This window comes from Globicephala melas, chromosome 2 (genome assembly GCF_963455315.2).
Source record: "Globicephala melas chromosome 2, mGloMel1.2, whole genome shotgun sequence".
NCBI classification, from domain to species: Eukaryota; Metazoa; Chordata; class Mammalia; order Artiodactyla; family Delphinidae; genus Globicephala; species Globicephala melas.
This window is the reverse complement of record NC_083315.2, coordinates 114209294-114222013: the sequence shown is the minus strand read 5'-3', so window position 1 is coordinate 114222013 and position 12720 is coordinate 114209294. Positions and strand designations below refer to the sequence as shown.

Sequence of the window (12720 nt, the reverse complement as noted above, 5' to 3'; positions counted from 1 at the left end):
CCCAAAGGTAAGTTTAGTCATTAGCCAGGATTTGAATCCAGGTATATCCAACCCAAAGAACACACGCATTGTTCCATGACACACATGGACATCACTGGCAGCAACTATAACTGCTGTAGAGCAAACTGAGACCATGAAAACCTTGACAGCATGGGCTACCTACGGATCAACCAGAAAAAACAAAAACCACAATTCTCCCTAGCCTGTCCTGAGGTTTCAAACATATCCCAGCCCTTAATAAAGGAACACCAGCCCATTCATTGTGTCCATAAATAAGATGAACAACAAATGGTCCACCCAGGCCATCTTTCTTCTATCACCAGTCCCTAAGCATAGTGAGCCGTTCCTACCCAATCTCATTTTCCCCCTTCATATGAGATTTGGTTTATGGTTGTCCTGACACCAATGTCTCCTTTTGGACCATGACTTTATAGGCAAGGAAAAGTCAGAGGAGCTGGGTTAGATGTCCAGTTGTCATACTAACTGGATGGATCTGATGTGAAAGCAACAGTCCCAGTCAATGAACAGAGCTGAGCCCTTTCACAGTACATCACCCTGCCTTATTCCACTCCCACCCCACCCCCATCAGAGCAAGCAGCTTCTCATTCTCCCTCTACCAATCTCTCACTGGCTTAATTTGTCTTTTCTAAGACACAGGCAAAGGAGAAGGGGCGTCTCTCATTGGGTTCAGTACCTTGTCTTCCTTAGGCAACCTTAATAAATAAAAACATTCTGGCTGGGTCATAATAACAGGAATAAACTTATCTACTAACTCCATTAACTGACTCTTGGCTATATTTTATCCAAAAGGTAAAAAAAAATAATCTACAAAGGTGAAAGCTGGGGCTTCCCTGGTGGCGCAGTGGTTGAGAGTCCGCCTGCCGATGCAGGGGACGCAGGTTTGTGCCCCGGGCCGGGGAGATCCCATGTGCCGCGGAGCGGCTGGGCCCGTGAGCCATGGCCACTGAGCCTGCGCGTCCAGAGCCTGTGCTCCGCAACGGGAGAGGCCACAACAGTGAGAGGCCCACGTACCACAAAAAAAAAAAAAAAAAAAAAAGGTGAAGGCTGAAAGGTGATTCATATTTTTCATTCTAATACCAAAGTTATTAGTCAAGTATAAACAAACCTTTGAGTAATATTCTCTATACATAATACGTAAATGGTATTTTATTTGTTCTAATCATCACATTTCATATAAAGATTTTTATTAAAGAAACTTTTATTTAAGAGCTCTCTTTTAAAATTTTAATATTAATTTTTGATACAGTAAACCCCAAGTTTTACATTTATCATCTTACGCAGGACTGAGTAATTTTTCCCATAAAGGACAGATAGTAAATATTTTATGCTTTGAGGGCCATGTAATCTCTGTCACAACTACTGAACTCTGCAAAAGCAGCCATGGACAATACATAATGAATGGGCTATGTTCCAACAAAATTTTATACAAATCAGTGGCTGGTGGGATCTGGCCCATAGGCTCTAGTTTGTCAACCCCTCATCTTAAAGAACCAGATTGTCAAGTAAAAAAATCTGTGAAAGAATCTATGCCATATGATCACAACCTCTACTTGGCAAAGAGGGGAGTGTGGGGTTAGTTAAGGGAGGTATTGATGGGTAAAACCAACCAGAAAATAATTTGATTCAAAATTTCCAACAATTATAAATGAAAGTTATTCTCTGAATTTGAAAACATTTCATTTTTACAGATAAACAGTCAGCCTGCAGGTCAGAAAATTTTCACTGTCAATCATACAAACTCTACTTCAACAAACTCCAAAGATCTGAAAAGACAATTTCCTAACACCAGGAAATTAGGAGATGCAATGTCAATTAACATTTTATTACATTTTATGGTTAACAGTACTGTAAATCTGCTTATCTTGTTCCTTGGGGCCTGTTTTTAGTGGCAATTTTCTTTTCACATAGCACCCAGAACTTTATAAAAACATGTATGACACTTGGAATTTACTCTGCGTCACCTTCCCCAAATAGGTGATCGGCAGAATGGGAGTAGGCACAGCGCGTATCCTTCACTGCTCTATCCTTTAGCCTACAGCTCCTGGCACATCGTAAGTGCTTTGTAGCAGGGGTGCTAAATAAATAAATGAACAAGTAGTACTGAAATTTTAACTCCTTTAATAATATTGAAGCTGAGATTCTGGTCAAAAGTCTAGTCAGATAAGCTGCTGAATGTCTTGGTTTGAGGCCTAATTCTGAGCACAGACCCAAGCTCCTAACTCTTCCTTCCCTACATGACACTTGGGATTTCTCAGTTCTGACAAACCAATGAAGGAGTACAGGATGGCAGCCTCTCCTGCCACCCAAGTCTCCACTTCACTGGCCTCTCCCCTCTTACTGTGGTCAAGTAGGCATAGATTTGGGGTTCCTGGAAATGTCTCTGCTTCAGGAATGTGAATGAGAGAGCGCAAAGGGAAAGTTAGAAAACTGTTTGTATAGTATGAACCCATTTGTGTTTAACAGGAAAGATTATATATGCATAGGCAATCCCAGAAAGAATACACCAGAAACTTAACAGTTACTTTTGGGGAATGTGAATGTGAGAAACGGGTGATGGGAGTATTCCTATGACTTTTTACTTTTTGCTCTATGGCCTTCTTTACGTTTTATTTATTTTATTATTTTTTAACCAAGAGTGTGAAGATAACATATTAGCACTAAGCCACAATAAAGAGCCTCTCTTCAAACAACATTTATCTGGTAAATCAGTATAGGTTTACTTTGCTATTAAAAGACTGAAAGCTGAAGTAGTGATGAAAACAATTATAGTAACAGAAGGAAAAATCAAATGGAAAATACATCAAATGCTGTGGACTAAAAAGGTTCAGTTCAAGTACACCTGTCAACAACAGGTCTCGACTCAACTGAACATAATAAGTGGGCTTCCTAATCAATTAGCATTTTCCCTGAATTCCTTCTTGCAGGTTACCTTCCCCCTTCTTAAGTAGGAGAAAAAACAAGTCCATATAAAGACTAGCCTGAGAAAAAGCTTTTGTTAATGCAAACTACCTCTTATAATATTAGAACTATACTCACATTCGGGCACCATTCTCTAGGAATCTGTAGTTTGGGGGAAATGTCTTACTAACATTCAGGTAGTTAGTCTCAAAAATGAAGCCACTGAAAAGCTTTGTTCTCACTCAGGGTGGGAAGATTTCTACACAGAAGCAACTCAGGTTTTTAACATCAAAACGGTATACTCCTGAGCCGGTTTCAGGTAAAGCCATTTCTTCATTAGTTTTACTTGGCCAAAGATCCTACACTACTACTTCAGACTACCAAATCCCAACAAAACAAACCTCCAAACCTTACCTAATGCTCTAAACTTATGCTGTCCAATAGAGTAACCACATGGGGCTAATGCTCACTTGAAATGGGGCCAGTTCAAGCTGAGATGTGCTGAAATACACAAAGGATTTCAAAGACTAGTACCACAGAAAGACTGTGAAATATCTCAGTGATAACTTTCATATTAATTGCATGTTAAAATGGTTTTCGACAAAATTGGGTTAAATAAAATAGAATATTAAAATTTCAGTTCATATTAACTACATGTTGAAATATTTTGATAAATTGGGTTAAATAAAATAGAATATTAAAATTAATTTCACCGGTTTCTTTTTAGTTCTTTAATGTGGCTACGAGAAAATGTACAATTTAAAACGCGGCTGGCATTATATGTCTATTGGACAGCGCAGCTCTGAGCCTTAGTTACCTCCCTGGTGAAATGGGGATAACTCACACCTCATGCAGAAGTTATAAGGATTAAGTGGTGCGGGGGGGGAAGCCTGTAAACGCATAGCACCCAGTTGCTATTTGCTAACCAAAGGGCAGATGCCAAGTCAGGCACTCCCACAAGGAGAGACTGAGAAGTGATCGCAGCCGGCGTCACCTGGCTTCCAGCTACTCCAAGGACAGCCTTTCGGGGACACGCCTTCCTTCTCGCGCTCGCAGACCCGAAGCTGCAACCTCACCCCTCGAAATCCGAGGCCGCCCCGGAGTCTGCGGCGCTGTCAGAGGAGGCGATGCCCAGCGGCGCTCCAACTGCGGTTCGTCCGCCCCTTCCCTCAAGCCGACGCTCGGAGCCGGGGACACCTCGAAGAGGAGCCCCGGGACGCACCTCCGGCGGGCGGCCTGCTCGAAGGAAGGCCGGGCAGGCCAAAAGGGCAGGCGGCAGGCGAGGCAGACAGGAAGCTGGGCTCTCCCGGCCTCAGCCTCGGCGGCCGCTCCTACCTGCTGTGTCGATTCCCTGAACGGAGCGGCGGCCGCAGCTCCCGAGGCAACCCCTGCTTCTCCTCCCTCTGCACGGCTCACTGGCTTCCGGTCCATCGTTGTCGCCACCACAGGACTGCAGGCGCTGGCGAGATACAAAGTAATGGCCGATAAGCCCGCTTCCATTCTCCGCGTCCCCGCCCAGGCGCGGACCGAACCCGCTGTCAGGAAGTGGGACTCACCGGCAGCGCCAGCCTAGCGCCGAGCCCGGCCAAGCCACTGCTTGAGGGACGGGACGGGACGGGGCGAGGCGAGGCGAGGCGGGGCGGGGCGGGGCAGACCTGGGGGTGGGGCAGGCCCGAGGGGCGGGGCCTCTGGCGTCCCGCCCACCCGGCTCAGCTCCCGGGGCTCGGCTGAGCACCGTCTGGACTGCACAACTCCCGGCTCCTGCGGGGCGGGACGGGACGGGACGGGGCGGGGCCTTCTGCAGTACAATTTCCGGCCCGGCCCGCGTCCCGAGCTCGCAGACTGGCACCACCAGTGACGTCATGCCTCGTACCTGTACCGGGAAGCCGGCTTCTGGATCTTGGCTCAACCGCTCACCAGCTGCATCCTGGGCAGTCACCTCCCAGACTTTGGTTTCTGCACTGTGAAATGAGAACGGCTGCGTAGTGTGCTTCAAAGCCTTGTGACGAGATGTGGTTGCTGAAAATATATTTTTTAATGAACGGCTCATGCTACTTATTCCATTTCTCATGTGGATGACAGTCTAGTCAAAATACCCTTGAAATAAGAGCCTCAAAGGCGAATTTTGCTTTTACACCTGTCTGAAGTACTTAAGTATATGTAACTGTAGAAAAAGTTAAGTGAGACCTGAAGGAGAGCAGAGGGCTAGCAAGCTTCCATTTTAACAAATGTGAGGAATAATTTATTATCTGTTGTGTGTGTGTGTGTGTGTGTGTGTGTAAGAGGGAACATTTCAGACTTTTCCGATTTTTCCCAGTGTTCAACCAAATAAAAAAGTCATGATTGCAATGATTATTGCATTACTCTAGTTGGAACATTTCCATGTAAATGGTCTTTAATTGTAGTTTTAGTATGAGCGTTTTCAGGCAATTTGCACTAGTTGTAGAGGTCAAAAATAAAATACATTCTTTTGGCCGTGGAGGAGGGGCTTCATTCGATACCCTAGATTCCATTTTCATGCCAGGCAAATTCATAAATGCTCCCCAGAGTTATGGCCCAGCATATCTTCTATTCAGTGTGGCAACAGCAGGCCCAACACCCATACAACCTTAATTCTTCCTTTCTCTCCTGTGCAAAAGGTATTTTTCCTTACTCTCTGCTTAGTATTTTTGTACACTTTCTATCCTGCATATGACTATGATAACCTAAAAACCAAACTGAAAACCTTAAAAACAAAAGTTGATTATTTGAAAGCCATCTATATATTTTTAATTGGATGGAAATTCATAATGTATATTCTGGTAATAAAATCAAACTAGCTTGTTGCCAAGGTTCACAAGTGCTGTCTAGTGACATTAGCATGGGATTGAGACAATCCAAAACAGCAAAAACTGCATAAGTTGAAAAGAAAAATAAAGAACCAATTGTTAAAGCCTTCATGAATTGGCTTTCATAAACAAGACAGTTCTACATTACAAGTATTCAAAAATCCCTTTCCTTTCACTGGCAAGAAGGATAGTCAACAGCTTTTATCATTAAAAATTAGTGGAATGTTTATAAATGCATGACTTTATTTTGCAAAAATGGCAATTAAATATCGAATTACAATTTTCACTGCTGAGGCAGAACTTATTTTCATGGTTTACAAGTACATTTCTTAGTTTACTGAAAATTCAAAATGCAAGTCACATTCCAGCATGAGCCAGAAGTATTTCCTAAGAAGAGTTATTTTTTAACACAAATATCCAATTGAAGAGCAGTCTTTTGCAAACAAACAACTCATAGCAACAGAAAAGCATAGAAATTCTAATGGTTTTATTTTGGGCATTGACATTTTTGTCATTGTTTCCAGACTGTCACAGATCAACTAAAAGTGGACAACAAAGCAACATGCCAAATCATTCTCTCTTTCACTTTGTAGTATAAGTTGTATTGTATTACTATGACAAAAAATAAATTCAGGTATTACTATAATTTACTTGAAAACCTAACTGTTACCTAAATTTAGTTATCTAATGATCCATATAGAGCTAAAAAGGTAAATTTAGATCTACCTATTTCTGTGAATGGCTGGGACAACAAAGCTGAATAAAATTCAGTAACGAAGAGAGTCCATCAAATAAAAAACAAGACTTTCATATATATTTTAGTAGAGAATATTTTTAAGGTTAACCCACTCCACAAATAGGGAGATATGGTTTCATAATCAATCATGTGTAAGGAAAAATGTTAAAAAAAAAAGGTGTTAAAAATAAAAATGCACTTTAGGTTGATTTAAAGCAATGGCCACTCCTGATTTGGTCAATTTGGCTAATTAGCTGTCTAAAACAAACACACAGAGAAATGCAAGACCACTAAAATCGTGAATTTGCAGCTGCAGCATCTGACCACTGCCACGCAGCAGCTACCTCAACGGAAAGACCAAAATTCTCTTCAGGGTTCCTTCTAAGCCCAGGTCCCTGCCACTATCATAAGTGGCCTGGCCACTGGAAGAATTGCCCAAAGTTAAAAAGAAGGCCCTATTCGCAGCCCAAAGCCACTCACTCTGACCCTTTTCATGAACTTTCTGAGAAATTTGAGAAGCACCCCCCTTTTGTAGACACATGGTGCTCTGAGGAAAGTGTTGGGATCTTCCTGGTACTTCCACTAACACCATTGGGAGAATTGGACTTTTTTTTTTTTTAATATAGGATCTGAAGCTATTACCACTCTTGTGGACACAGGAACAACTTTGTCTGTCTTGAACCCCACCAGCCTCAAGGCGCTCTTCCTCATAGTACTGAAATTGTCCAAATAGTGTGAGTTCCCAACACGGTTATGAAGGTAACCAAGTTGGCCCCCTTGCCTTTTTTTTTTTTTTTTTTTTTTGGCTGCCTTGGGTCTGTGCAGTTTTTCTCTAGTTGTGGCACATGGGGGCTACATTGCAGTGGTTCCTCTTGTTGTGGAGCATGGGCTTCAGTAGCTGTGGCTTGCGGGCTCTAGAGCGCAGGTTCAGTAGTTGTGGTGCACGGGCTTAGCTGCTCCATGGCATGTGGGATCTTCCTGGACCAGGGCTCGAACCTGTGTCCTCTGCATTGGCAGGCAGATTCTTAACCACTGTGTCACCAGGGAAGTCCCCCCCACTCCTTGCCTTTTGAGATAGGTTCTTTGCAGGGAACTCATCAGTTCCTTCTTGTTCCTTCTGTCCCAGTACACCTTTTGGGCCAAGATCTCCTGGAAAAATTACAGGCTAATATTTCCTTTTCCCAAAAAGGAGAAATACACTTGCAATCGACTCCTCAAGGTCTACTTCCAGCTCTAGTCCTGATATTGAGATTCCCCTCCTTGCTTCTGTCTTGTCAATTCCCAATCACAAGGACTTGTTAGATTCTGTTCCTTCTACCTTACGGTCTACCTCTTCAAATGACATAGAACACATTCATTAGGTGCTATCAATTAGGATCCAGGTAGATCCTAATAAACCTTTGCCTCACCTCAACAGGTCTCAGGCCTGAGGCCCTAGAATGAATTCGTCCCACTGTCAAGGCACACTTCCACAAGGGCCCCGTAATCCCATGCACCAGTCCATGTAGCGCACCAATCCTTCCCATGGGCAAATCTCATGGCCAAGGTTGGTATTTTGTTCAAAATCTCTAATCTGTAAACAATAGTGTCATATCACATTACCCCACAGTCCCCAACCCTCACACCACCCCCAGTTTAATTCCTCTGAGCACACAGTTCTTTACCGTCATAGATTTACGTAGTGCTTTCTTCAACATTCCTGTCCATCCAGATAGCCAATACCTGTTTGTCTTTACTTGGGAAGGACATCAATATACTTGGACCACTATGCCTCACGGCTACACAGAAAACCCTACTTACTCTTCACAGATATTGAGACAAGACTTGGCCAATGTGAATTTTGCCCACAGCTCTACTTTACTTCAATATGTTGATAACCTTTTGTTACGTTCCCCTACTGAGGAAGCACGCCTCAAGGACAGCCTATACCTCCTCACTCAGCTAGCACACAAAGGCATAAGGTCTCAAGGAAAAAGCTCCAATCTGTTCAAACCCAGGTAAGATACTTGGGTCATTTGCTAACCCCTCAAGGGCTAACACTGGATCCTACATGTGTCCAGGGCATATCTCAGTTTCCCGCTTTATGCCACCAAGTGCCAGTGAGATGCTTTTTCTTGGGCTAACAGGCTATTGCAGATTTGGGTTCCTAATTTCTTCTTGTATGAACAACTCATTTTTCCCTTCTAAAGGATAGAGGCCTGATCCTCTTGTTTGGAATAATGAGGCTGAATCAGCTTTTCAAACTTTAGACACTCGGTTGGCCACAGCCCTTGCTTTAGGACACCCTAATTATTCTCTTCACTTTCTATTCATTCATGAAGTTAGCAGGAAACATCCTTGGAGTGCTCATTAAGCCCATGGGGGCAAACAGAGACCTACTGGGTTTTAGAGACAGTTGAACCCTATAGATCAAGATCTTCCACCTTGCCTCCAAGCAATAGCAGCCACTGCTGCCCTTCTGCAGGCTACAGAAGAGACAGCTATGGGGTCTCCCTTACAGGTGTTTGTCCCTCACTCTATTGAGGCACTCTTGAAGTCATATCACACACACTTATCTGCTAGCTGACTGATGTCCTGTGAAATCTTGCTTTCCTCTCCAAATGTCACTTTGTCTCATTGTAACTCCCTAAATCCTGCTACCCTCTTACCATCAGCAACAGATAAAATCTCACATGATTACATAACCACAACTGATCTTTTGACTAGTCCGTATCCAGATTGCAAGAAACACCTTTAGACAACCTTGACATTTCTTGGTTTATCTATGAAATACTGCTGGACAACTGAAATCTGGATATGCTATCACTACTCCCTTCACTATAACAGAATCCAATGCTCTGCCCCTCAGTTTCTTCAACCCAACAAGCTGAACCATACACATATTTGCACCTGCACTTTGCCCTCTGGCAAATGTGCTAACATTTACACTGATAGCAGGTATGTCTTTGGAGTAGCTCAGGATTTTGGAATGCTTTGGAAACAGAGAGGTTTCTTGAGCTCAGGGGGAAATGAAATTGAAAACGGGCCCCTTTGTTAAGGTTTTGCTAGATGCAATCTTGCTGCACAACAATTGGCAATAAGTTGCAGGGCATTCCAAAGACAACACTGAGGAAGGAAAGGGAAACTGACTGGCCGACAGAGTTGCTAAGGCCGCAGCATTACAAGATTCAGGCTTCATAAAGGAACCTCCTCCCATTGGTCACTCTATTCACACCAAGTTAACTATATACTACTTGGAAGGACACCCAACATTTAAAAGATATTATCAACTCCAAATGGATTAAAGGCCTAAATGTAAGACCAGACACTATAAAACTCTTAGAGGAAAAAGAAGGAAAAACACTCTTTGACATAAATCACAGCAAGATCTTTTTTGACCCATTCCTTAGAGTAATGAAAATAAAAATAAACAAATGGGACCTAATTAAACTTAAAAACTTTTGCACAGCAAAGGAAACCATAAACAAGATGAAAAGACAACCCTCAGAATGGGACAAAATATTTGCACACAAAGCAACTGACAAAGGGTTAATCTCCAAAATATACAAACAGCTCATTCAGCTCAAAATTAAAAAAACAAACAACCCAATCAAAAAATGGGCAGAAGACCTAAATAGACATTTCTCTAAAAATGGGCTGAAGACCTAAATAGACATACAGATGGCCAAGAGGCACACGAAAAGATTCTCTACATCATTAACTAGTAGAGAAATGCAAATCAAAACTACAATGAGTTATCATCTCACACCAGTCAGAATGGCCATCATTAAAAAATCTACAAACAATAAATGCCAGAGAGGGTGTGGAGAAAAGGGAACCCTCTTGCACTGTTGGTGGGAATATAAATTGATACAGCCACTGTGGAGAACAGTATGGACCTTCCTTAAAAAACTAAAAATAGAACTACCATATGACCCAGCAATCTCACTACTGGGCATATACCCTGAGAAAACCATAATTCAAAAAGACACATGTACCCCAGTGTTCATTGCAGCACTATTTACAATAGCCAGAACATGGTCCATCAATGTCCATCAATAGAAGAATGGATAAAGAAGGTATGGTACACATATACAGTGGAATATTACTTAGCCATAAAAAGGAATGAAATTGGGTCATTTATAGAGATGTGGATGGACCTAGAGTCTGTCATACAGAGTGAAGTAAGTCAGAAAGAAAAAAAACAAATATCGTGCATTAACACATATATGTGCAATCTAGAAAAATGGTACAGATGAACCTATTTGCAGGGCAGGAATAGAGACGCAGACACAGAAAACGAATGTGTGGGCCTGGGGTGGGCGTCAGGGGGGTGGGATGAATTGGGAGATTAGGATTGACATATACACACTACCATGTGTAAAATCATTAGCTAGTGGGAACATGCTGTACAGCACAGGGAGCTCAGCTTGGTGCTCTGTGATGACCTAGATTGGTGGGATGGGGTGGAGTGGGAGGGAGGTCTACGAGGGAGGGGATATATGTATACATGTAGCTGATTCACTCTGTTGTACAGCAGAAACACAACATTGTAAGGCAACTATACTCCAATTAAAAGAAAAAAAAGATATTATCAGAGATGGGCAAGTGAATGCTATAGCTAAGGAACAGCAGAGGTGGGTTTCTGATGGATGCATATTTGACCAGCATCCTGGGCTTTGATATGGGCCAAACAGCTACCCTGCTCTTTCTGGTGTCACTCAACAAACCATCTTAAAATTAATACATGAAATGACTGATTAAAGAACTGATAAAATGATAGCCTGGGGAAAACAATACTTTTGGAAACCTCCCACAGTAGCGACTGAAATATGTCAAAGGTATCAGATCATCCGAAATATGACCCAGGAAAACCTATTCATATTCTCAAGGCCACTTTCCTTTATCTCTTGGTTCCTTTGCTATCTGGCAATGGGATTTTATCGAGCTGTCTCTCTCTCAAAGATACAAATACGTTCTTGTGACGGTTTGTATGTATTCCCATTGAGTGGAAGCCTTTCCTTGCAGATGAGCAACCACCCTTGCAGTGGCCAAAATATTGTTGGAAAGGATTAGTTCTACTTGGGGAATTCCCTTGGAATTACATAGTGATAAAAGTAGCCATTTCACTGGACAAATTCTAAATGCTGTTTGTGAAATCTGGTCTATACTACAACATTTCTACTGCGCCCATCATCCTCAGTCCTCTGGTCTAGTGTAAAGAACCAATAGCATAATCAAAACACAATTGGCAAAACTCTCTGAGGCTATCAGTCTTCCTTGGTCTAAATTACTACCCATAGTTTTATTAAACTTAAGATCTACACCCTTTGGAAAATACAAGTTGTCACCATTTGAAATAATTACTGGAACACTTAGGATTCTTGACTCAGGGCTATACGAGCCCCTTCTAGTCAAGGGAGATCTTTTACATTATTGCCAAAGTCTCATTAAGACTAAAGAAAAATGAGCACCTGGTTGAAAAACCTTTACACAGTAAAGCGCTCCTGGGATATCAAGACCTAGAACATCACAATTTACAACCAGGGGACTATGTTTATTGGAAAAGACATCTTTTAAAGGATTCCTTGCAGCCCAGGTGGAAGGGACCCTATCAGGTATTCTTAACCAACCTCTGTGCCAATAAAGGCATTGATTCTTAGATTCAGGTTTCTCATTTCAAAAAGGCTTCCCCACCTGAATGGGCCTCTGAAACAGTTGGAGACCTCAAGCTGAAACTGACCCAAAAGTGAAGCAAATGACACCTAATATAGACAACTCTACCAAGACTCCATGATCACCATTAATGAAATCTCTCTTCTTACCTTTGTTCTAATTGCCATTATCACAGAGTTGCTATGTCTCCTTTGATATGTAGTAATTGATGATATAGCAACTTGCCACTCTCCTTCTTATACTCCTTATAGACACATGCTCAAGGAGTGAAAATTTTCATGCATGGGTGTTGCTTGGAATGAAAGTTTAAAAGAAATGACCCAGGTCCTTTGGTCCCTTAAGTTTGACTATGAAGGACTGGAGAATTGAACTTCTGAGACTCCTCCTTTTGGTTTCAGGTTTATTAATGTTCTTAGCCCTACTACATACAGTGGGCATCCTCCTTTGGCAGTAATTCTATGAAAACCATGTATCTTGCCAGAACTCTCCTGGGAAAAAGCCTCTGGCTCCAATTCTTGGCCATTCAACTAATCTATTCAGCTTAGGATTCTTTCTTTAACCAAGGCCATGAGGCACCCTTTC

General features: G+C 42.3%; 1 protein-coding gene across 5 annotated transcripts in view; it reads right to left on the bottom strand.

The window, feature by feature from the left end:
- The window catches only part of LOC115852212 (signal recognition particle subunit SRP54), an 86683-nt gene that overhangs the window by 23486 nt on the left and 50477 nt on the right, over positions 1 to 12720 (bottom strand). For 2 of the 5 annotated variants that reach the window (XM_070044959.1, XM_070044958.1), the window contains exon 1: positions 4255 to 4463. The exons of 1 other annotated variant lie outside the window; for it this stretch is intronic. In XM_070044959.1, the coding sequence (XP_069901060.1) occupies positions 4255 to 4419 (165 nt within the window). In that variant the 5' untranslated portion in view covers positions 4420 to 4463. 2 more of the 5 variants (XM_030854793.3, XM_030854790.3) reach the window with 2 other exon arrangements.